This window comes from Gekko japonicus, unplaced genomic scaffold (genome assembly GCF_001447785.1).
Source record: "Gekko japonicus isolate JY-2015 unplaced genomic scaffold, Gekko_japonicus_V1.1 scaffold1755, whole genome shotgun sequence".
Taxonomy (NCBI): Eukaryota; Metazoa; Chordata; class Lepidosauria; order Squamata; family Gekkonidae; genus Gekko; species Gekko japonicus.
The window spans coordinates 108,546-135,019 of NW_015166474.1; the positions used below are offsets into that span (position 1 = coordinate 108,546).

Below are 26,474 nucleotides of genomic sequence, written 5' to 3' on the forward strand. Positions count from 1 at the left end.
AGGGCTGGTGTAAGAGGGGGTGAGACATACAAGGGGGTGAGAGGAGAAAGAGGGTAAGTCCCTTGTGGGGACTGCCGGCAATGAAGACGACGGTAGGGCCACAACACATTATGCAACATCTTGTTGCGGGTCCCCTCTTGTCATTCATAGTGACCAACACACACAAGGAGGAATAAGGTGGCCAGTTCTGGCTCCTGCCGCGATTCTTGGCTTAAAGTTTCTCGTCCTTCCACTTGTGCAGGTGAAAGGGAAACATGGAGACCATCTCAGCAGTTTAACACGGACAAACACGGGCCATCCATCTGAGCTCTGTCTGCACTGTCTGAATGTGCCTTCCCAGAGGAAAGGTCTTCGTCAACGATTGCCGCCTGGAGTCACAAGGCACTGCCTTCTCAGATTGCTCTCGACGCGGAGGCACAGCAGAATGACTCCTCCTGGCTTCCCGGCACAGCTTTCCGTAAGTGCTGGTTATGCTTACTGTAGGCCTCATGCTGAGATCAGTGATTCATGCAGAAGCACAGCAGGGGGACTCCTCTTGAGGGGAATTCTTCTTTCTACATCATTTACTGGTAAAATGTTTCAGAGGTAAGAGTGACATACAGCCTTTTTAAAAAAAAAAAAAGAGTGGATCTGCAGGCCACAAGTTTGGGAAAACCACTTTAGGGGTTATTTGCAGTGCAATCCCAAATGCAGTTACAACCCTTCCAAATCTGTTGAAGCCAATCGGTTTAGAATGGTGAAACTCTGCTTGGGAATGCACTGATGGATCATCGCAAACAATGCTCCCTCTGAGCTGTGAAATAGTGTGAGCAAAAGTTCTACCTTGTGAGCACCTCGCATGAAAGCTGTGAGCGAGCGATTTGGCCGCTGCATAAATTAGTTTGCTCTGCAGCCATTCTTCCTGAGCTAAGACAAAAATGTGTGAGCCGGAGGCTAAAAAACTGTGAGCTGGCTCACACTAACTTAGCTTAGAGGGATCACTGATCACAAAATGTAACTGGAATGTTAATGCTTTCAGAGGATGATGCAACATAGTTGCTTTTTTTAAAAAAATTGTAATCTGTAAAACAAAATTAAGTGATTATATGTCATGGATAAGATTTATTTATTTATTTAATTTATGACTCGCCCTATCCCTGCTACTGCAAGGCTCTGGGCGACGTACAACAACATTAAAAACGCTGACCAGATAAAAACAATAAATCATATTAGAATATATATTTTTTAAAAGATAGCAAATACTAACACTTATTAATTAATTGTTCCCATATTAAAGACTGCCAGCCGCTTTGCGGTCGGGGTGGGGGGAAAGAGGTCGAAACGAGCATGGGAAATGAGAGGGGGCCACACTGCCAGCCAGGGGTCATTTCCTGCAGGAGCACACAGGAGCAGAGCTCCGGCAGTAAAGAGCCCAGGGGGCGGGCACATGCAACAAGCCCCACCCCCTGCTCCCAGGAGCCCTCAGTCAGAGCAAGAAGAAGCCAGGTAAGCTGCAGAGCCCCCCCGCCCCCCCCGGTCCAAAACAGTCCAGTGGAGCCTGAGCTGGGAAAACCACTTTAGGGGTTATTTGCAGTGCAATCCCAAATGCAGTTACAACCCTTCCAAATCTGTTGAAGCCAATCGGTTTAGAATGGTGAAACTCTGCTTGGGAATGCACTGATGGATCATCGCAAACAATGCTCCCTCTGAGCTGTGAAATAGTGTGAGCAAAAGTTCTACCTTGTGAGCACCTCGCATGAAAGCTGTGAGCGAGCGATTTGGCCGCTGCATAAATTAGTTTGCTCTGCAGCCATTCTTCCTGAGCTAAGACAAAAATGTGTGAGCCGGAGGCTAAAAAACTGTGAGCTGGCTCACACTAACTTAGCTTAGAGGGATCACTGATCACAAAATGTAACTGGAATGTTAATGCTTTCAGAGGATGATGCAACATAGTTGCTTTTTTTAAAAAAATTGTAATCTGTAAAACAAAATTAAGTGATTATATGTCATGGATAAGATTTATTTATTTATTTAATTTATGACTCGCCCTATCCCTGCTACTGCAAGGCTCTGGGCGACGTACAACAACATTAAAAACGCTGACCAGATAAAAACAATAAATCATATTAGAATATATATTTTTTAAAAGATAGCAAATACTAACACTTATTAATTAATTGTTCCCATATTACAGACTGCCAGCCGCTTTGCGGTCGGGGTGGGGGGAAAGAGGTCGAAACGAGCATGGGAAATGAGAGGGGGCCACACTGCCAGCCAGGGGTCATTTCCTGCAGGAGCACACAGGAGCAGAGCTCCGGCAGTAAAGAGCCCAGGGGGCGGGCACATGCAACAAGCCCCACCCCCTGCTCCCAGGAGCCCTCAGTCAGAGCAAGAAGAAGCCAGGTAAGCTGCAGAGCCCCCCCGCCCCCCCCGGTCCAAAACAGTCCAGTGGAGCCTGAGCAGTGGGTGTTGCCTTCTGACACACTTCCGGTGATGTCAGGGGGTGTGGCATATGCAAATATGTTATGCTAATGAGTTATGCTAATGAGGTCCTGCACCTCTTTTTCTATTAAATGACCCCTGGTGCCAGCCAAGATGAAAGCCATCGCTGTCCTCAACCAAAGGCCTGGCAGAACATCTCTGCCTTGCAGGCCCTGCGGAAGTGCATGAGGTCCCACGGGACCCTACGATATTTGGCAGAGAGTTCTACCCGGTTGGGGACAGGGCTGAAACGGCCCTAGCCCCAGTTGAGGACAGCCAGATATCCTTAGATTCATACAGGTATGAAAGGAAATTAAGAAATTCTAATAATTCACGAATTTGGGGCATAAATTCTACTCTGCTGAGTTTGGGCTGAGCGTGAAGCGAAACCATTCTGCACCAGCAAAACTCTAGAGTGGACCCGGCTTCCAAAATTCACTGCAGACCCATCCGTAGCATTAATGGGATGAAGTAAATGTGGAATAATAATTGCATGTGATTGGTAAACTGCGTCTAGCATTTGCTCCGTTGTTTTACCAAACCCACACTGGAACAGAAAAAGCTGCAGCTCAAAAACCACATGCAAATACCCCGGGCCAACACCGTACTGACTGTCACCCCTGAATGGCCATAACATGGCCATAAATTTATGCACCATAAAACCGAGAGATCAAAGGAAGTGAAAGCAGCATGCAGTCTGTACACTGCCATAAAATCCGACAATCAATCAAAGTGAAAGTGGCATGCAATGTAGATAGGAATTCCTGTTCCTGCCTGGGTTTGGTAAAACAGCGGAGCAAATGCTAGATGCAGATTGGGCCAGTGAAAGGTGTGGAGAACTTTAACCACAGGACACTAAGAAGTCCCATTGTCATATTCAGAAGATCTCTGAGTTGACAAGGAGAAAGTAAACATACTGTGCTTTGGCTGTCTTGGGGGGCCACTGAAGAGTGAGGCAAAGGAGGCTGCACTAAACCTCTCTTCCAAATCCAAAGTTTCCAATCAAAAGAAGAAGAAGAAACAAGAAGAGATTGGATTCATACCCTGCCCTTCACTACCCAAAGGAGTCTCAGAGCGGCTTACAAACTCCTTTCCCTTCCCCTCCCCACAACAAAAACCCAGTAAGGTAGGTGGGGCTGAGAGAGCTCTGACAGAAACTGCTCTTTTTCAAGGACAGCTGTGCCAGAACTATGGCTTGCCCAAGGTCATCCAGCAGGTGCATGTGGAGGCGTGGGGAATCAAACCCGCTTCTCCCAGATTAGAGTCCATGCACTTAACCACTATACCAAAAGGGAGAGTGTTTGACTTTTCACTTACGGGATTAGAGGCCTTCTGTTATGGGATACACAGGGCTCAGTGAAGACATCACCCATTGCTGGATTAGATACCCTTCCCCATCCCTAACATTTAAACAATCCAAAAGTTGGGGGCAAAATGAGAATGTGCAGATTTTGCATAATTAGCCACTCCTGTCTAATTCATCTTTTGAACTCTGTTGGATGAATTAACTGTCTTGAACCCTTCCTCAACAGACTGGATGGCTCTGTCAAGAATGGTATGCCCAGTGTTAGATCGCGCTAACAAAGGATCGGAGAATTATTTCAGGTCAGTGATTCAGCTTTATTTGAAGTAGCGAACAAACACTCAAACGCATTCAAAACCAGAACGACTTAACATTGGGAGCTGGGCTCCTTTTAAACATTACCGGGCTAATATAGCCACGCCTATTTACATATAACAACCAATAAGATTGAGTAGTTAAAGACCAATGAGAGACTTTCCCTCGCTGGAGCTTGTGCAGTTCCGGATTGGTCGCTGTTAGAGGGCGACCAATGAGAGAGGGGCTCGGAGGAGCCTTCGTCTGGCTCAAGCTTTGCATGGGGAGTCAATGAGGTGATTCACACAAGCGATTTCAATACATAACACCCAGGGTCGGTGAGATCATCCGCTGTCTTGTCCTTCCCTGCATCATGACGCCTTCCAGAAGTTGCTCACCCAAAGAGCCAGGATCGGCGCTGCTCACTGCCCGGAACAGATTTGTCTTCAAAAATAGCATCCTGGGCATTACTCTTCCATGATGGCATCTGTCACCTCGTGTGAACTTCCGCCTCACTTTCCACTTTTGCCATGGAAAGGTGCCATGTTCTCTCATCCCCTCCTGAACTGTCACAAATAGAATCCAATTGTGTTGTGTTCTGCGAAGATGGCATTTGTCTTCCGGGACAGATTCATTTAGAGGTGGGGAAAGATACGGAGTTTGCTGTCGCTGCCGCTTCCTGTCAAGATGGCATTCAATCCATCAGAGGAATGTTCCAGTTCCCCGGTAGAATTCCAGCCACACAAAAAGATCCCGTTTTCTGTTTTCCCCCCTTTAGTCTTGATAAGCTCGCCAAGCAGTTCTTTATCTTTAATTTTTTTAAAAAATAATTTGAAACTTCAAACAAGAATGAAATAGAAAATATGACCACAATGGTGGCAAGGCTCCAGATAAGCATCTATACACAGATTCCAGATACCTAAGAATATGTCCCTGCACAATTGTCATCTATATGCCATAAATTCAGTTCTTCTCAGTTTTAGGGATTATCCAGAGAGAGCAAGAAGACACGCTATTTTGCAGAAGGTGCTTTCCCCCAATGGCTAAATATTCCATTATTTATATTATATATTATATAGCGAAATACTATTTACAGCAATTTTCTCCATGGGAACTGGTCTCTGTAGTCTGGTCATTCTGGGGGAATCTTCACATCCCACCAGGAGGTGACCAGCCTTGCCTTAGGGATTGGAGAGATTGGTTTCCAAACATGATTGCATGCAAGTCATGACCCCCATGATTGCCCCGTACCCCGTCATGCAAGCCCGCCTCAATTTCTACCGCATGCACTACTGGACTCAGGCTATGGATGGCATGCAACTGGCAAGCAGGCAGGTAGCACGAGCTGTGGACCAGTTACCTCCTTTTGACCAGTGGGTGAGCCCAGAGGGTCCTCCTTCGATGGTTTGTCCGTGTTGAGCTCGCTTAACTCTTCGCAGATCTCAGAGGCCTGGCTCCGGACAGCTGGGCTTTTGTAGAGCTGCCCTGTCGTCGCAGGTGGCTTGTCCTGCTAGGAGATAATCCTAGATGGGTTTGATTCCCCTTTTCTCGTGTCACACGCTCACTGCAATAAGCAGAACTCCCATGCACCAAGAAGCACATCCAACGAGAAAAGGAAAGCAACTTCCAATATTGGATGCAGGACTTTGGGGCAGTAAAGGGGAAAGGAACGAGGATACTTTTTGCTGCCGCCACGGCTTCTAACCCGATGACACCTTTTTAGGAGCATCAGATGTAGGTGGGCTGAAACATGAGATCTTTCTGGTCCCTGAGTGAGGTCGCTATTCCCCAGTTGGGGCGGGTTCTTTCCTGCCGCTGACCAGCTGGCCCGTAGGAGGAAACTCCCCCTCCCCACAGCAATACCACCAGAAGTGCCCGCATTATCCAGAAGTGACATAGGCATGTTCAGGGCTATTTTGGGGCAGGAACGCACATGAACGGAGTTCCGGCTGGCTTCAGAGTTGGCCACACCCACTACAGCCAAAACCTCTGCATGCGTGGCTACAGAGGGAAGGACTGGACAGTGCCCCCCCCTGGTCGCGGGGCACCCAGACAAGCCAAGGGAAGGCTGTCTTCCCTTCCCTTCAAGGGGCGGCTTGCCCAGGCTCCCTGCAGCTGCGGGGCACCCGGGCAAGCCAAGGTGGGCATGGGGTGTGGCCTAATATGCTAATGAGCTGTGCTGTCGGGTGTGGCCTAATATGCTAATTGGTTTCTGCTGTTGGGTGTGGCCTATTATTCTAATGAGTTCCTGCCTGTTGGGTGTGCCCTATTATTCTAATGAGTTCCTGCTGGGCTTTTTCTACAAAAAAAGCCCTGGGCACGTTGGTGACATTAGCTGAGTCTGGGGTTCCCAGCCTCTTTCTGTCTCATGGAAATCGGTCGTCTCCTTATATCCATCCCTTCCCTTGGTCAGCCCAACCTATCCTCTGCGGAAGGCCCAAGATCTACATCTTCATTGTCTTTCTCAGAAAGCCTCTTGCATTCCTTCAACCACAAGGAAACATGGGATATAAATGTTCCAACAAACAAATAAATAAGACTCTTTGAACCAGAGGAGGGAGCCAGTGTGCGACAGGAACATATCCAATCCTCCTCAGAGAGCCTGCACCCTCCTGGCTTCCCGCAAGCTATGCAGAGCTGAATTATTCAATGCACAGGAAAGAGTAGGGTTGCCCATCCCCAGTTGGGGACAGGGGATCCCCTGGCTTGAAGCCCCTCCTCTGCTTCAGGGCTGTCAGAAAGCAAGGGGGGAATGGCTGCTGGCCACTCCATTATACTCTACGGAGACCAGTCCCCGTAGAGTATAATGGAGTATCAATCTGTGGAATGCCCCGTGCTCTGGGGGGGCTGTTTTTTGAGGTAGAGGCACCAAATTTTCAGCATAGCCACTCCTGAAAAAAAAATATATCCCAAATCCCAAAAAGATTGGACCAAGGGGTCCAATTCTATGAGCCCCAAAAGAAGGTGGCCCCATCCTCCATTGTTTCCAATGGAGGGAAAGCAATGAAAAGGAACGATTTTTAAAGGAATGCTTAAATGTGAAGGCCAGAACTCTTTTCCAACTTGTTAGACAACCCTAGCGACCTCACAAAAGTGACGTCACATCCTGGCTCCTGGCTCCACCCCCAAAGCCCTTAGATATTTCCTGCGTCGGACCTGGAAGCTCTAGGAAAGAGGGCTGCACTATAACAATACGGTTCATGAAGTAGAAGAAAAAGAAGAAGAAGAGAAGAGATTGGATTTATACCCCGCCCTTCACTACCCAAAGGAGTTTCAGAGTGGCTTACAATCTCCTTTCCCTTCCCCTTCCCCTCCCCACAACAGGCACCCTGTGAATGGGGCTGTGAGAGCTGCTTTGTGGACTGCCCTTGAGAGAACAGCTCTGAAAGAACTTGTGGCTGACCCAAGGTCACACCAGCAGCTGCATGTGGAGGAGTGGGGGATCAAACCCAGTTCTCCCAGATTAGAGTCCATGCTCCTAACCACTACACCAAGCTAGCTTGGGACAATGGGTTAGGGATGGGAGACTACATCTAGGGTTGCCAGTTCTGGTTTGGGAAACATCTGGAGATTTGAGGTTATGGAGCCTCGGGGGTGTGTGTACAATGCCATAGAGTCCACCCTCCAAAGTAGACATTTCCTTCAGGGAAACTGATCTGGGTCATCTGGAGAGCAATTGTCATATCGGGAGATCTCCAGGTGCCACCTGGAGGTTGGCAACTCTAGTCACAACGCCACCTAAACCAACCAACCCCCTTCCCCCGCTACTAACACATTAGTACAGCTTTGTCTGTTTGCAAAGATTTGCCATGAAGGGTCATGAAGGAAGGACTTCTCCTCCTGGTTAAAGAGCGATTACAAGCAGAATGCTGTTTTGTAAAACAGTCATTATTTCCCCCCTCCGTTCTCTTTGACTCACACCTCCTCCTTGTGTTTCCTTGCGAGCACTCCAGGAGTGCCGGTACTAGCGGGGTTTCAAAAAAACAAGGAAATTCACCCAAACCCATCTCAGTGCGTGCCCCCTGCGTTGATCTTACAGTTACCACACTGTAGGAGGTGGCGGATAGGAAACGGAGAACATTGCGGAGGAAAAAAATGTTTCCCTTTGCCACAAAAAATAACACTGAAGAGAAAGAAAGCTCTTTGGTTAAGTCTCTCCCCCCCCCCTTTTAATTTATCAGTGTTCTCGGGTTGTCAAGTCCCCAGTAACTGCCTCTTTCCAAATGCCTCTTTGATCCACAGTAAATTAATTTGAAATTAAATTACTGATTTCTTGCTGCAAAGGTCGCCGGATTCGATGTATATTTTAGCTTGTAATAAATGGAATTATTCATGCCCCAGACTTGTACCCAGTGTTTAAGAAAGTGCTCCATGTAATTGCCCAGTGTAACTCTGAATAAGGTCTGCGCAGGCCAAAAGATCGCACCGTCACCAGAGAAGTCAGAATTCTGTCTTTGTCAGAAAATATATCCACTTCGGTCGATAAACGTGCATGGGGGGAAACTTCCTCTCTGATGCCAGAAATCAGCTGTATAAACTAGAAAAAATACTGGCATTCCTCTCCAACAAAGAAGAAGAAGAAGAAGCAACGACTGCAAATAATTTTATTCGCACAGCGCTTTCTGATTAATTGACGCTTTATGAGAAGTCAAATAAAATGCAGCAGCAACAGTGGATGCGCTTTCCATGAAATGTAATGAAATGGGATGCGAAATGTATTTTAAGACAGGAGCAAATAACCAATGGAGAAGTCCTATAACAGAACATGAATCGTCTCTCCAGGATACTAGAAACTCTCGGACCAGCCAGTTTCTCCAATTTCAACTAGCCACTGAATAGGGACAGAGGATTCTTATCTCACTACTAAGGTTGCCAGCTCGACTGGTGGAGGGATGGCCGGCATCTACAGTGAGTAGTATTGACGGGTACCTCCTGGCAACTGGCGGGGGATGGGAGACTTACCAGGAGAAAGAAGAAGGCCCAGGCCACGTGGCTGTCGTCACACAGGAAGTGATGTCATCACGCCAGCGACGTCCAGGCGATATTCTGATATTTGGGCAAAAACTCTGCAGTTTTACCATAGAGCTTTTGTCCAAATGCCAGAGCACCACGGTGACATCACAGCATGGTGATGTCACTTCCTGTGTGACGACAGCCACGTGGCCTGGGCCTTCTTCTTTCTCCTGGTAATGTCCCCATCCCACCCCTTGCTGGTTGCCCGGAGGGACCTGACAACCCTACTTAACTACAGATGCTAATTTTCTGCCCCCAGGCATTTCCCCTCTGCTTTAATCAAGCTGATCACAATATGGACGGTACCTCTGCACCCTTTACAACATTCTTTACAGCACCCTTCCCACCTTCTGACTGGGATATAAAGATTCAGAGATCCTCATTTCTACTTGCGTCTGATGAAGGGAGTGTTGACTCTCGAAAACTTATGCCCTGAAACTCTTATTGGTCTCTTACGAGCTACTGGACTCAGATCTATCTAGTCTTAACATTCTGAGGGGGATAAGCATTCTCGGTACTCATAAACAGGGGTTATTTCCTGCGGGAGCGCACAGAAGCGGAGCTCTGGCAGTAAGGAGCCCAGGGGGCGGGAACATGCAACAAGCCCTGCCCCCTGCTCCCAGCAGCCCTCAGTTGGGCCACGAGGAGCAAGAAGCAGCCAGGTAAGTTGCAGAGCCCCCCCGCCCCCCCCGGGCCACCTTCCGGTAAAAGCTCTCCCTCCTCTGCGAGGACAGATCTCCACGTTCCCCCCCCCCCCCCACCTGCCCTCCCCAGAACAGTCCCATGGAGCCTGAGCGGTGGGTGTTGCCTCCTGACACATTTCCGGTGACGCCAGGGGGTGTGGCATATGCAAATAAGTTATGCTAATAAGTTATGCTAATGAGCTCCTGCACCTCTTTTTCTGCACCCCTGCTCAGAAAAGATAATTGTGGGGGTGTTTTTTTCTCATTTTAATTTGCAAGCTATTTTTTCCCCCTGTTTCTCTATAGAGTCCTCCACGTAAGTAAAAACCTTGGACTTCTTCTGTGGCTGGGATCCTGGTGCTACCTTTGTGATAGGTCTTTGACCGTGAAGTTTCCTACTGAACGTGCTGGGGAGGGTAAAAACCATCTCTGTGGTAAAAACCATGGAGATCTGAAGAATTCCTAGAGTGCCACATGACACTCTGGCATCACTTCTGGGTATGTACAAAGAAGTGGCATCCCGGTGTCCCACAACACCCATTTTAAGTCTGTCCATATCTCCCAAAGGTCCCAGGGGTGCTGTAAAATAAGATAAAATGATTTCTCACTGTGTTTGTTGGTTTCAGGGGTCTGAGGGAAAACAACGTAATCTCTGGGAGAATAGCTGGGAAACTGGAACCGGACCCCTCCAAGCTGTTTTTGTCTCTTGTAGGCAAAAATTCAGGATGCTTGTCGTTTCCCCCAGCAAGCGAAAGCTGATTGGGTGTTGCTTTTCCGAGTGAGAAAACAGCAGGGGGGGGGAAGAATCAGTGTCTTCCTCCCACCGCCGTTTTCCTCCCTGATAAAGTGTCCCTGGGAGTTAAATTTGTGAAAGAAAAAAAAATGTTGTTCAAAGTAAACACAGAAGAAACCGTAATGTGTATTTGAGCCCTGAGCCTCTGTAAACAGATCACAAATAAAAGATGAAGTGACTAAATTGTTCCTGGGCGGTAGCACTATGGGCAACAGGGGTGATGGGAGGGGCCACAGCTCTGTGGTAGAGCACTGCTTGGCGTGCAGAAGGTCCCAAGTTCAGTCCCCGCCTTCTCCAGTGAAAGGACCAGGCAGCAGCAGATGTGAAAGACCTCAGCCTGAGACCCTGGAGAGCAGCTGCCGGACAATACAACACAAAATGCTCTACATCTTAGCACTACAGATAAGATTAGAATTTCAACAGCCAGTCCATATGCAAAAGAACCTCCTCAGGAAAGCTCCTCTATTAGCATGTCACAACCTGGGAAGCGCCTACAAGATAATGACTCAGCCCTACCCCGCCTTCCTGAGTAGATGTAAATTACCTGCCTACCATTTTTCTTTTCACCTTGACACAGAGAGTCCTCCATCTTTCTGTGTTATATGCCAGTCACAGCTGCTGGTGAAACGCCAGGCCCTACAATGCCAAGACCATGGCCATACAGCCCGGAAAATCTACAACAACTAATACTGATCTTGGTGGACCAATGGTCTGATTCACTATAATACAGATCTATGTGTTCATGTGATAGGATTTCAAGTCCCTCCAGAAAAACAAACCGTTACACGTAGGAATCCAGATTCAAGTCCACTAGCCTCCTAAAGACCAAAAAGCAGAGGTCATTTGGGGGGGGGATCGCGGGGGATCGCAGTTCCCCCAAGTGAGGTACGGGGGGCGGGGCACATGACGAAGCCCCGCCCCCTGCTTCCGGCCGCCCCGCTTCCGGCCCTCATTCAGCCAGGAGGAGGCAGGAGAAGAGGGAGGGTACATTGCTTCCTCCCTGCCTCTCTCCCCCCCTGCCTGCCTGGGGCCAGGGAGGGCCTTCGCGGGGCTTCCTTGCACTCCCGCCGGCCTTGCAGGTCCACCGCCGGGCCCCTCATGGGGCTCGGCAGTGGAGCTGCAAGGCCGGTGGCGGCGGTCGGGACCGTTGGGGGCGGGGTGTGTGGCCTTATGACGCACTTCCGGTGATGCCAGGGGGTGTGGCCTTATGACACACTTCCGGTGATGTCAGGGGGTGTGGCATATGCTAATGAGTCATGCTAATGAGTTCCCCTAGCTCTTTTTCTACGAAACGACCCCTGCCAAAAAGATTTCCGAGGTATACGCTTTCAAGAGTCAAAGCTCCCTTCAACAGATATCTTGATGGCCCCTAAGGTGCTCCTGGACTGTTCTATTGCAGACCAACATGGCGACCCTCTAAACCGATCAGCACAGAAAACGTGCATGCCCTCTTGCTGGCCCTCCAGAGGAACTGGCTGGCCACCGTGTGAGACAGGAGGCTGGACTAGATGGATCACTGGTCTGATCCAGCAGGGCTCTTCTGATGCTCTTATCAGGGGAAGGCCTCAGACTCTCTGCCCTGTTGTTGGCCCTCCAGAGGAACTGGTTGGCCACCGTGTGAGACAGGAGGCTGGACTAGATGGACCACTGGTCTGACCCAGCAGGGCTCTTCTGATGCTCTTATCAGGGGAAGGCCTCAGACTCTCTGCCCTGTTGTTGGCCCTCCAGAGGAACTGGTTGGCCACCGTGTGAGACAGGAGGCTGGACTAGATGGACCACTGGTCTGACCCAGCAGGGCTCTTCTGATGCTCTTATCAGGGGAAGGCCTCAGACTCTCTGCCCTGTTGTTGGCCCTCCAGAGGAACTGGTTGGCCACCGTGTGAGACAGGAGGCTGGACTAGATGGACCACTGGTCTGACCCAGCAGGGCTCTTCTGATGCTCTTATCAGGGGAAGGCCTCAGACTCTCTGCCCTGTTGTTGGCCCTCCAGAGGAACTGGTTGGCCACCGTGTGAGACAGGAGGCTGGACTAGATGGACCACTGGTCTGAGCCAGCAGGTCTCTTCTGATGCTCTTATCAGGGGAAGGCCTCAGACTCTCTGCCCTGTTGTTGGCCCTCCAGAGGAACTGGTTGGCCACCATGTGAGACAGGAGGCTGGACTAGATGGATCACTGGTCTGAGCCAGCAGGTCTCTTCTGATGTTCTTATCAGGGAAAGGCCTCAGCCTCTCTGGCCTCTTGCTGGCCCTCCAGAGGAACTGGTTGGCCACCGTGTGAGACAGGAGGCTGGACTAGATGGACCACTGGGTCTGAGCCAACAGGTCTCTTCTGATGTTCTTATCAGGGGAAGGCCTCGGCCTCTCTGCCCTCTTGCTGGCCCTCCAGAGGAACTGGTTGGCCACTGTGTGAGACAGGAGGCTGGACTGGATGGACCACTGGGTCTGAGCCAACAGGTCTCTTCTGATGTTCTTATCAGAGGAAGGCCTCAGCCTCTGTGCCCAGTTGTTCAACCACCAGAGGAACTGGTTGGCCACTGTGTGAGACAGGATGCTGGACTGGATGGACCCGTTGTCTGCTCCAGCAGGGCTCTTCTGATGCTCTTATCAGGGGAAGGACTCGGCCTCTGTGCCCTGTTGCTGGCCCTCCAGAGGAACGGGTTGGCCGCCGTGTGAGTCGGGATGCTGGACTGGATGGACCACTGGGTCTGATCCAGCAGGGCTATTTTAATCTTCTTATGCTCTAGTATACTGTGCAGAAGCCTAGGCTAGCACATTTTCCAGATTTCCCTGACATCCTTATTGTTGTGCGAATTGGCTTGTTGTGAAGTGTGCTCTATTTGATGCTGGAACTGAAGCAAACAAGGTGTGCTTAATTCTTTTCTTTTCTTTTCTTTTTAAAGGGGGGAGGGGAGGAAGCACCTCACATTTCTTTTGAATTCCAAACAATTCATTATGTTGCGGCAACAATACCGGTTTTATTGACAGCAACGGCTCCCGCTGTGGGTGGCTTATGCAATCTGTTTGTAATTGTTTTATTGGCACTGAGTTGCCAAGGCAGTATTAATTATACTAATATTTATTGAATCGGTGGTTTTCCTAATTCTTAAAGTGCAGAACACAAAGCGAGACAATCATGTCATGCATACAGATGGGAGGATGGGGCACTGCACAGCTTCCCACCAGATGCTTTCGGAGACAAGAACAGAAGAGCAGCCCCGGTGGATCAGACCAGTGGCCCATTGAGGCCAGCATCCGGCTTCACACGGTGGGCGACCACATCAAGTGCCGCCTGCGTGGCTGAGGCCGAGTTTACGCATGAGGGCAAAGAGACAGATCTAGGGTTGCCGACAGTGTTCCCTCTAAGCTGTGTAGTCTTGTGAGCAAAACTTCTCCTTTGTGAGCTACTGCCATTAAAGCTGTGAGCGAGCGATTTGGCTGCTGCATAGATTAGTTTGCTCTGGAGCCATCCCTTCCTGAGCCAAGACAAAAATGTGTGAGCCGGAGGCTAAAGAACTGTAAGCTAGCTCACACTGACTCAGCTTAGAGGGAACACTGGTTGCCAACCTCCAGGTGGTGGCTGGAGATCTCCTGGGATTACAACTTATCTCCAAGCGACAGGGATCAGTTCCCCTGGAGAAAAATGGCCGCTTTGGAAGGCGGACTCTATGGCATGATACCCCGTTGAAGTCCCTCCCCTCCCCAAACCCCGCCCTCCACAGGCTCCAATAAGGATGAAGAAGAAAAAGAGAAGAGGAGACTGGATTTATACCCCGCCCTTCACTCAGAGTCTCAGAGTGGCTTACAAACCCCTTTCCCTTCCCCTCCCCACAACAGACACCCTGTGAGGAAGGTGGGGCTGAGAGAGCTCTTTCCAGAACTGTCCTTGAGAGAACAGCTCTGACAGAACTATGGCTTGCCCAAGGTCATCCAGCAGCTGCAAGTGGAGGAGTGGGGAATCAAACCCGGTTCTCCCAGATTAGAGTCCGTGCTCTTAACCGCTACACCAAACCGCTACACCAAACTGATGCCAGCCCCCCCCCCAGTGGGTGTGGGGTCCCCCGGTGCCAGCTCCACCTCTCTGCTGCCAATCAGCTGGCCAGCGGTGGGGGGACTTACCCCCACCGCAAAAAAGAAACACCCGACGTTTCAGTGACATGTCTACATGGCTTCAATGTGACCTGGAAGTGATGTAGGCACATGGGGATGGGGTGGAGGCGACACTCTGGTTTTGGGGCAAAAACTCCGTGGTAGAAGCAAATCCTACCATAGAATTTTTGCCCCAAAACCAGAGCATCACCCCATTGTCCCCAACGTCCCTATGTCAATTCCAAGTCACGTTGGGGGTCACATGGGCACGTCGCTGAAATGTGGGATGAAACTCCCTGCTCCCCGTAAGCCCACGCCCCCACCCCCTGCTGGGTGCCAAGAGGGACCTGGCCACCCGAGGCTCCACCCCCCCAAAAAATATCCAGGTATTTCCCATCTCAGAGATGGCAGGCCTGGACAGTTCCCTGTGGTAGAAGAATGGACCACTTCAGACTGTGGAGATCACATTTCGGAATGCTCTCCTATGTGGGGAAACCTCTTTCCAAATGGAAAATGAGCCTACCAGCAGAGAGAGAGAGTAGGAGGGACCCCTTTTCACTGCTGCCTTGGTCTTCTATCATTTGCACAGGGATTCCCCCCCCGCCCATGAAGGAGAATTCAGAGCATTCATAGCTAGAATCCACCACCTTCAGTCACATGGGGTGTTGGACATTCTCATAAACAGATGCGATATCACAGTATACAATATACAGAAAGCAAGCAAGCACTGTACAGATAACGCAGGCCACTAGTGCCCAAAAGGTCATGCAAAAAGAGTAAATTTATATAACAAGCATAACAGAGGACCACACATATCAGTAAAACCAAATGACATCATGTAATGTAAGGTAAAGGTAAAGGTCTCCCTTGCTCGAAAGCCAGTCGAACCTGACTCTAGGGTTGCGGTGCTCATCTCTGTTTCAAAGCCGAAGAGCCAGCACTGTCCAAAGACGTTTCCGTGGTCATGTGGCTGGCATGGCTGGCATGACACCAAGGTGCACGGAACGCTGTTACCTTCCCACCGAAGTGGTACCTATTTCTCTACTTGCAATTTCTTGCTTTCAAACTGCTAGGTTGGCAGGAGCTGGGACCAGAGACGGGCGCTCACTCTGTCATGCGGCACCCGGGTCTCGAACTGCTGAACTACCGACCTTCCACAGCCTGCAGTTCAGCGTCTTAACCACGTAAGCCACCGCTCCTCCTATCATGTAATGTACAGGTCCATGAATAGTGCAAGTCCATAAATGGTACACAGACAAGGACGAAGACTCCGGATTTTGATCTTCGTTTCGATAGCTCTTCTTCAAGAAGTTCACACTACTTCATAAACATTATGTACATTATGAGTACTTTATGAAGTAGTGGACTTGCACTAGTCATGGACCTGTACATTATATGATGTAATTTGGTTTTACTGATACGTGTGGTCCTCTGTTATGCTTGTTATATAAATTTACTCTTTTTGCATGGCTTTTTGAGCACTTGTGGTCTGCGCTATTTGTACAGTGCTTGCTTGCTTTCTGTGTTGGACAGTCTACCATCTTTGGGGCTTGGCCAGCTTATTCTCATGGGTGTCTGAACCAAGTGTTGGGTCATCCTTAGAGAAGCATTCCGGAGGGGCAGGCACATTGTTGTAACAAAATTAAGCAGTTGTCTATAGGGTTGCCAGGTCTACCAAATGGTGGAAGGGCTGGGTGCAGGGACGTGGGGGGTGACGTTGGTGCCTCTACATCTGGGAAAACCTGAAAGTGATGGAGGGTAGCTCTAGGAATTGCCAGAGGCTCTATGGGGAAACCAGAGAATTTCCAGCAATTCCCAGAGCTACCTTATGTAATTTCCAGGTTTTCACGGCTCATGATATCCAGAGAACGAGAGAGAAAAAGCCATATACATGCACTAAATAACACAAAGACAGTCCTATATTTGTGAATAATTATAACAATACATTGCAAAATTGTGTGGGGAAAAAATACAAATGGAAGGGAGGTCCAAAACATTGAGCTGACGAAATTTTCCGGACTATCCAGTCGTTTCGAAGGTCTTCTCCTGAAGGGGACCATACATATCAGTTGTCTCCTAGTTTCCATCCGTTGTTGAATAAGAATAGCAATATATACACTACTTCAATGTTTTATTGTAGCATAATTCTGCAAGCAATCCACAGTTTCTGTTTGGAGTTAAGGTTACAATCGAAGACGGGCCATCTAGATTGAGCTTCTTTCCGTCTAGACGGCCCATCTCCAATTGTAACCTTAACTCCAAACAGAAACTAACCAGGGCTGACCCTGCTTAACTTCCAAGATCTGACGAGATCAGGCTAGCCTGAGCCATCTAGGTCAAGGCAAGAGGCATTCAGAGGTGGTTTGCCATTGCCTGTCTCTGCATAGCAACCCTGGACTTCCTTGGTGGTCTCCCATTCAAGCACTAACCAGGCCCAGCACAGCTTTTCTTCCAAGATCTCCCTATCCAGGTCAGGAAAACAAGAATGGCCGCACCAGTAGGCAGAAAAAATATAGAAGAACAGGTGCAAGGTGAAGAAATATTTATTTAGTTCTTGTGGATCCCTATACATTTTGCAATTTGCTTTGTCCGGGGATCGTTTCCAAAGTTATTCACTTTCCACCTCTCTATGGTAACCATAGAGTTCCCCTGAATGCTAGAGCGTCGCCACGTGACGGCCCCAGTGTGATGACACCACTACTGGCAACGTCATTGTGTTGGTGGCATCCACGCAGGATGCTGGTGTTCAGGGGTGGGGCTTCTTCTGCTGGCCAGATGGCCGTGGGCAGATTGGGACCCCCAAAATTGGGGGCTCCCCTGGCCCCACCGGGGGACGGGAACCCTATATTGGCCTCATGGCACCATTGCACCATCTCATTCCATACATGATCTCTGATTGGCTGCAACTATTTGTGGAAGAAGAAAGCCTGGCTTGACAAAGATGGCGGCCGTACCAGTAGCAGATAGGGCTGCCAAATGCCCCCGGGGGGCGGATTTCCCCCCCCGCTTTCGAGCCCTGCTTTCCGCTCTCGTGGAATCGGGGCCCGGGGGAAACCCCATCCCCGCGTGCACGTCACCCGGAAGTGACGTCGCATGCTGGGGGCGGGGCCACACTGGGGGCGGGGCCACACTCCCGGCCAAAACATATTTGGCAACCCTAGTAACAGAGGGGGAAATACATGGTAGAAATGCACTGCAAATCAGATAAATTTACTTTTGCAAGGCGATGCTTGGGGGAATCCGAGAAGGTCACACCCCTGAAGTCCCCTTGGATCCTTTTCAAGGATGAACTTGCGGTGCATCCCCAAGCCACACTTCTGTCCTAATGATTCTGACCAACAACAAAGCAGACGCTGCTCAATTCCTCCAAAGGGTCATGTTTTCAAGATGAGTCTCAAGTGGGAGAACTTGGCCGCAGGCAGCGCCGGCAATGCTAATTTCTCCCGTTCCCGGTTCAAAAGGCGCCAAAGTGCTTCACAAGGGTCCGTTGTGAAGAGCCCGAGCTGCTTACCTTTAGCTAAAATTGCCCGTCAACAACGTTTTAATCAGCGGGCTCTTTATCTTCCTCTTGGCAATTGGGCTCTCTCCGCAAGGCAAGGCGGGGAATTGAAACAAATGGGTTCCGTCGACAAAACACTTTACCTCCGAGAGATTGGAGTTTGCTCTCTAATGCTCACTCTGGAGGGCCGAGCGCTTTCAGACGCTGGCTGAAATAACCGCAGAAGATGCTTTTCAATCAATTATGGCTTTTATGTGTGTGGCGTGATTAAGAGAGCTGTGGACCATCACGCCCTTGCCAAAGTATGTGCGGCAGAGGTGATGGGCGTTTCAAGGTGCTGCCATCCTTTTCAGTGTCTCTCTCTGGGAACTCTCGCTAGTAGCTAAAACAATCCAACGCAGGCTATTGCAGTTTGGTCACATTACAAGAAGACAAGAGTCACTGGAAAAGGCGATCATGCTAGGAAAAGCGGAAGGCAGCCGGAAGAGAGGAAGACCAAATGTGAGACGGATTGACTCTATCAAGGGAGCCCTGGCCCTCAGTTTGCAAGACCCGAGTGAGGCTGTTAATGATAGGATGTCTGGATGGCTCAGTGGTGAAGATGCTGAATTGCAGACTGGAAGGCCGGTAGTTCGGCAGTTTGAGACCCAAGTGCCGCATGACGGACTGAGCTCCCATCTCTGGCCCCAGCTCCTGCCAACCTAGCAGTTCGAAAGCAAGAAAGCAGAGGTCCATCAGTGGCTATTAGCCACAAGGTATAGATAGGGGCTCTGGGGCAAGTGATGCTCTGTGTTTGGGGGGGGGGTCAACAGTGGGAGGGCTTCTAATGTCCTGGCCCCACTGCTAGACCTCCTGATGGCACCTGGTATTTTTGGCCACTGTGTGACAGAGTGTTGGACTGGATGGGCCTTTGGCCTGATCCAACATTGGCGTCTCTTATGTTCTTATGTTCTTAAATTGCAAGTAGATAAATAGGTACTGCTTCGGTGGGAAGGTAACAGCATTCCATGCGCTTCGGCGTCTGGTCATGCTGGCCACATGACCACGGAGATGTCTTCGGACAGCGCTGGCTCTTCGGCTTGGAAACGGAGATGAGCACTGCCCCCTAGAGGCGGATTCGAGTGGCTTTCGAGCAAGGGAAACCTTTTTACTTCACGGGGTCACCAGAAGTCGGAAGCAACTTGATGGCACTGAACACACACACACAGATGGAGTTAATTAGATGAGAGAACAACTTCAATTTCCCACTGAAAGTGAACCTGAGCACAAATGCATGCACATGGCGAGACATCACAAGTCAAACTGTCCACGGTGCTCAACGGCTATAATGGATGGATGAAGGATGACAAGTCCCCCTGACCACCTGCAGGGGACCAGGGGGGGGGGGAATAAGATTGTGAGATCCAGGCTTGGAAACTCCTGGAGATTTGGGGGTGGAGCCTGGGGAGGACGGGGAACTTGGTGGGGGACAATGCCATACTGTCCACCCTTCAAAGCAGCCATTTTCTCCAGGGGAACTGATCTCTGTATTCTAGAAATAAGCTGTAATTCCAGGGAACCCCCAGGTCCCACCTGGAGGGTGGCATCCCAGTGCTGGACCAACTCCCCTGAAAGCTGGCTAACCTTGTTCCACTAGCAAGCCTTCCCTGCCGTGCACAACCGTGGAATGTTGGGTGCATTCTGAACTCACATGGGGAGGCCCTTCAAGCACCACCCGTGCCCCGCATGAATCATAGAATCATAGAATGTTAGAGTTGGAAGGGACCTTGCAGGTCATCTAGTCCAACCCCCTGCCTCTGCAGGAGCATAGTCGAAAGATAGCCCCACAACATACCCGAAAGTTGGTCATCCAGCCTCCGCTTGAAAACGTCCAGCGAAGGAGCATCCACCACCTCCCGAGGCAGACTGTTCCACTGCTCAGCCACTCTTACAGTTAGGAGGTTTCTCCTAATATTTAGCTGGTAACGACTCCCTTGTAATTTCCACCCATGATATCTAGTCTTGCAATCCGGAGCAAGAGAGAATAGATCTGCTCCATCTTCTACACGACAACCCTTCAGATACTTGAAGACTACAATCATGTCCCCTCTAAGCCTTCTCTTTCCCAGGCTAAACATACCCATCTTTCCTTTCAGCCTTTCCTCATAAGACTTGGATTCCAACCCTCTCACCATCCTGGTTGCCCTCTTCTGGACACGCTCGAGCTTGTCACCACCCTTCCAAACATGTGGTGCCCAAAACTGGACACAGGACTCCAGGTGAGGCCTGACCATAGCAGAATAGAGCAGAACGACCACCTCCCATGATCTGGACACAAGGCTTCTGTTAATGCATCCTAAGATTGCATTCGCTTTCTTCACAGCCACATCGCACTGCAGGCTCATGTTTAGCTTGTGATCAACCAGAACACCTAGATCCCTTTCACATGTGCTGCTGTCAAGCCAAGTCCCTCCCATTCTATATCTGTGCCTTTGATTTTTTGTACCTAAGTGTAGGACTTTGCACTTCTCTCTGTTGGTCGGAGAATGTCCCAGAATGCCTTGTAGAACAGGGCTGGAAGATCTGGGTTGGGAAATTCCTGGATAATTGAGGGGTGGGAGCCTGGAGGTTGCAGGGTTTGGGGTGGGGAGGGACTTCAGTGGGGTATAACGTCATAGAGGCCAAACTCCGGAGCTCCCGTTCCTCCAGAAGAAGTGATCACCATCTTCAAGTACTTGAAGGGCTGTCCTATAGAAGATGGTGCGGAGTTGTTTTCTGTTGCCCCAGAAGGTCAGACCAGAACCAACAGGTTGAAATTAAATCAGAAGAGTTTTCGGCTAAACATTAGGAGGAGATTCCTGACGGAGTGGTTCCTTAGTGAAAGAGGCTTCCTCGGGAGGTGGTGGGCTCTCCTTCTCTGGAGGTTTTTATGCAAAGGCTAGATGGCCCTCTGACAGCAGATCACGAGGAAGGAGGGCAGGAAGGGTTGCCTCAGTGCTTAGTTCTTGTGGCCCTTTCTTACGCGCCCGGGGAAATGCTGATCGCCAGACTGGGGTCAGGAAGCAATTTTTCTCCAGGCAGGCCAGTTTGGCTGGAAATTTTGGAGGGTTTTTTTTTTTTGCCATCTTCTGGGCGTGGAACAGCGGTCACTGTGGGAGGGTGTGTGAGGGGGAGGTATTTGTGAATTTCCTGCATTGTGCCGGGGGTTGGACTAGATGACCCTGTGGATCCCTTCCAACTGTAGTCTGGAGTTCAGTTGCAATTCTGGGATCTGCAATTCTAGGCCCCGTCTAGAGCTTGGCAACCCTACTGCAGAATAATAACTACGTTTTATGGGCTTGGGAGGCCTTTCTTGGTAGATGCCTTCATTCACCCTGCTCCCCCAGGTCTTGATTCAGTAGGAAACGCTTGAGGCCTCCTCAGTGGTCCCTGTGGGGATGAACCTGTTCACATTTCTCAGCCACTTCCTCCTCTCCTGCAGTCTTTCAGAGATTCCTCATCCACAGGGCTTTTTTTGTAGAAAAAGCCCAGCAGGAACTCATTAGCATAATAGGCCACACCCAACAGCAGACACTCATTCGCATATTAGGCCACACCCTTGACAGCACAGCACATTAGCATATTAGGTCACACCCCCATGTTGCCAGAAGTGTGGTCATCCAGCCACACCCACCTTTTGCTTCTTATTCTGTTTACCTTGTTGTCAAAACTCAGAGGGTTTTTTGTAGCAGGAACTCCTTTGCATGTTAGGCCACACACCCCTAATGTAGCCAATCCTAATGAGTTTCTGCTGTTGGGTGTGGCCTATTATGCTGGGCGTGGCCAACTCAGGAGCCAGCCGGAACTCCGTTCCTGTGCGTTCCTGCCCCAAAATAGCCCTGCTCATCCAATCATTCGGCATGGACAAAGTTCCCAGAAGGCAAACCCACTGATTTAAATCTTGAATGTTTATGTTCTCCATTTGGAGAGGAAATGGCTGAGAGGTGATATGATAACCATCGTCAAGTACTCGAAGGGCTATCAGGTAGCAGATGGAGCCGAGTTGTTTTCCGTTGCCCCAGGAAATTGGACCAGAACCAATGGGTTGAAACTAAATCAGAAGAGTTTTTGGCTAAACGTTAGGAAGTACTTCCTGACAGTTAGAGTGGTTCCTCAGTGGAACGGGCTTCCTCCGGAAGTGGTGGGCTCTCCTTCTTTGGATGTTTTCAGGGTTTGAGGCCTCACTCCTCCACTCACAGCTGCTGGATGACCTTGGGCAAGCCATAGTTCTCTCAGAGCTGTTCTCTCAAGGACAGTTCTGGAAAGAGCTCTCTCAGCCCCACCTTCCTCACAGGCAACGTTCCCTCTAAGCTGTGGAGTCCTGTGAGCAGAAATTCTAGTTTCTGAGCCACTGGCATTAACATTGTGAGCAGGTGATTTGGCTACTGCATAAATTAGTTAGCTCTGGAGCCTTCCTTCCTGAGCTAAGACACAAATGTGTGAGCTAGAGGCTAAAAAACTGTGAGCTGGCTCACACTAACTCAGCTTAGAGGGAACACTGCTCACAGGGTGTCTGTCGTGTGGAGGGGAAGGGAAAGGAGATTGTAAGCCACTCTGAGACTCCTTTGGGTAGTGAAGGGCGGGGTATAAATTCAATTTCTTCTCTCTCTCTCTTCTGTTGAGGTTTTCAAACAGAGGCCAGATGGTCATCTGACAGTAATGCCGATTCTGTGAACTTGGGCAGATCATGAGACGGAGGGCTGGAAGGGTTGCCTCAGTGCTTAGTTCTTGTGGCCTTTTCTTATATGCCCAGGGAAGTGCTGATCGCCACTTTGGGATCAGGAAGCAATTTTCTCTCCAGGCCAGTTTGCCCGGGGATCCTGGAGGTTTTTTGTCATCTTCTGGGCGTGGAACAGCAGCCGCTGTGGGTATTAGAGGGGGGAGGTATTTATGAATTTCCTGCATTGTGCAGGAGGTTGGACTAGATGACCCTGGAGGTCCCTTCCAACCCTATGATTCTATGTTGTATGGCTCTAATGTGGAAAGAACAGCCTGAAACGGGGTTGCTAGGTCCCTCCAGGGAGCCAGCGGGGGATGAAGTGTGGACTTACTGGGAGCAGGACGCCTCATCCAATGTTTCAGCAACGTATCCGTGTGATTTCCAACATGACCTAGAAGGGATGTAGGAACGTTGGTGACATCGAGGCAACGCTCTGTTTTTTGGGCGAAAACTCTATGGTGGAATTAGCTTCTACCATAGAGCTTTTGCCCCCAAAACCAGAGCGTCCCCCCCAGCATCCCCAGTGTGCCTACACCACTTCTGGGCCACATTGAAGTCACGTAGGCATGTTGCAGAAATGTCAGCTGTTGCTCCCTTTTTTGGGGGGGGGAGTTCCCCCCGCCGGCCAACTAATTGGTGGCGGAGAGTTCGGGCCTGGCAGTGGGGGACCCCTGCCCCCACTGGGGAGTCTTGGAACCCTAGCCTGAAATCGCATTCATAGACTCACTTGCTCCTGAGTGGCAGCAGGAGAAAGGGAACAGGCGTGTGGAATGTTTATTTCAAAGCCCTGTTCGCTTGGGGGAAGGCAGGGACCTGGGAAACAGTGCCCAGCGGGGCATGACTGACATATAGACCGTGGCCTGGGCATTTGTCCAAATGCATGCTGTCAGATGAACTATGTCGGACAGCAGCGCTCCTTCCGGTGCCAGGACTTCTTATTCTAGCGCCTGCACAGGCCGACGGCATGTTGTCCGAGATAACCCTACTCTCACTCCCCCCCCCCAAATCTTTGCGGGTTACGTGGATGCTTCACTTACATTGGTGAAAATAAGCAAGTGGAGGAGCAAAGATCTTCAGCCTTAACTATAACAAAGGATCCGGTGGGAGGGAGATCCCTACATTCAGGCTTGTGTCTGCTTTGTGTTTGAAGAAGAAGAAGAAGAAGAAGAAGAAGAGATTGGATTGGATTTATATCCAGCCTTCACTACCCAAAGGTGTCTCAGAGCGGCTTACAAACTCCTTTCCCTTCCCCTCTCCACAACAGACACCCTGTGAGGTAGGTGGGGCTGAGAGAGCTCTTGACAGAAATGGCTCTTTTTCAAGGACAGCTCTTATCAGAACCACAGCTTGCCCAAGGTCATCCAGCTATGTGCAAGTGGAGGAGTGGGGAATCAAACCCGGTTCTCCCAGATTAGAGTCCATGCACTTAACCACTACACTAAAATGATGCTCCTGGGGGAAGGAGGATCCGGAAGAATGTCAAGGGGAGGGGGGTCCACACAGAGAAAGAGGAGTCAGCGGAAATTTCCAGTCTAGTCTGGATGTTTGGGAGGTCACAGGGCCACCGTTAAGTTGGGAGTGAATTGACAGCCCATAACACACACTCACACACCCATGAATGTATTGACATGTGGGGAGAAAATAGACTGGCCCTTTCTCCACTGACAGCTTGCTCCGGAGAATCCGAGGAGTCAAGACTCGGGTTGACTTTGCAGTCTCACACATTCCCTCTGCACTGTTCCCCCCCCCCCATGGTTTACTTATTGTGTTTTCTGTATGCATCCTGCGTTTACAAGCAAAACCTGCATTTTTTGAGCTAACTGGCTGCTTCGTCTAAGATGAAGAGAAAGGCAAACATCTTTCAAAACTTTTAACTGCAGACCCAACCCTTCTCTCCCTCCTTCCCTCCCTCCCTGCATGATTCTGCTGAAAGAAAGGGAAGGGAGGGGGAAACCCAGGCTCACACATGCAAGGATGACACATTTGGGAGCAGGGAATCCCCCAGTCCTTTATATTTACTGAATCCTTCTTATGCTCTCTGGATTTTTTAAAAGTTTGCCTGAATGGGAGGACGCGTCCTCTCTTGTCTTTGCAGAAGGAGGGAAAGAAAACAGGACTGGAAGGGAGCATGAACCCGAAGAGAGAGAGGGTACTTAAATACACGCAGAAGCAATTCTACTTTAGAAAGGATCAGCAATTTGAAAGTGGACGAGAACAAATAATCGCAGCAAAAGGAGTTTTGGTAGCTGCGGGGCACCAGTGCACTGGAAGCGGTCTGAACAAGGCAGAAAACAAGAATGACAATGCAGAAAACAAGAAAAAGCCCCAACACAAACTGGAACTGAGAGTGGAGGGAATGCAGAATGGAAGAATGCAATGCGCTTGGAAACTGAGGCAAAATACGGGTGTAGAAAGGGCCTCTGTAATGGTATCTTAGCCTCTCCGAATGCATTTGTCCTCTAGGAGGGATTCCAGTTGTGACCACATCCCAGGTTCCATGCTTCCTAACTTGATTGGCCCTGATTTCAAGCATTATTTATTTATTTATTTATTTGATTTATATCCCGCCCTCCCAAAGGCTCAGGGCGGCTCACATACGGCAAAGCCGAGGTATAAATTACAATAAAACATATAATAGAATACAATATTTAAAACAACAGTAAAAATCATCCTATGACACGGTGCTGAACCTATATGAATCTTCCAAGATGGGAGCAGCCACCCAAATTTGGCGGCCAGCTATCTCAGTAGCGCGGTCTCCCGCTACGCAGTTCTGCCAGGCCATGCCTGCCCCCCTTTAGTAGGGCAGCCGATGACACACTACCTCGGTGGTAGGATAGTGGCGACAGCGGCTCCTACTCGAACGCCTAGCGGAAGAGCTCTGTCTTGCAGGCCCTGCGGAACTGCATAAGCATAGCACCCCCTTGTGGAGGGGCCATGGATCAATGGGAGAGCATCCGCTTTGCGTGCTGCAGTTCGCCGTTTCAGTCTCTGGCATCTCAAAAAAGGATGGCCTGAGGTGAAAGCCCTCTGCGTCGGACCCTGAAGAGCCATCGCCGGCCGAAGCAGACAAGACTGGACTCGATAGACCAAGGGTCTGACTCAGTAGAAGACAACTTCACGGATGTTCACATAGAAATCGAGCCCTTAGAATATTGGGGAATAGATATTCAGATCCTCTCCCTGAAGCATTTGCAGCTCATCTCTTAGGAGTTGACGTAAGTCCCGGGGGGTGCAGGCTGATGTCTGCTCTGTTTTTTTGAGCTGATGGTTGCATTTTGTTCCGGCACTGTTAGCAAATCCTGAAAACTCCCTTTCTGCCCATTGCCTGTACTTATGAGATGCTGGTTAAGCTATCTCTGCATACCATTGGAGAGGCCTCATATGACCATGGGAGGTTGTTTTGTAATGATCCATTTAGCTCGATGCAGTTTCCTCTGAATGGCAACAGCTCTTCAGGGCCTCGGGCAGAGATCTGTTAAGACTGGAGACTCCAGGCACTGAATCTAGATTGGGTTTCCAACTCTGCTTTGGGAAACATCTGAAGATTTGGGGGTGGAGCCTGGAGGGGCGGGGTTTGGGGAGGAGAGGGAACTCAGTGGTGATG

The 26,474-nt window shown here is 49.8% G+C and overlaps 1 protein-coding gene across 1 annotated transcript in view; it reads right to left on the reverse strand.

Moving 5' to 3' along the window:
* Positions 1-26,474, reverse strand: part of LOC107111187 (sodium channel protein type 5 subunit alpha-like) — a gene marked incomplete at both ends in the record, with an annotated part of 379,380 nt that overhangs the window by 107,453 nt on the left and 245,453 nt on the right. Inside the window, one exon of the mRNA XM_015412116.1 lies at positions 5,418-5,564. Coding sequence (XP_015267602.1) covers positions 5,418-5,564 — 147 coding nt within the window. The remainder of the gene's footprint in view (positions 1-5,417; positions 5,565-26,474) is intronic.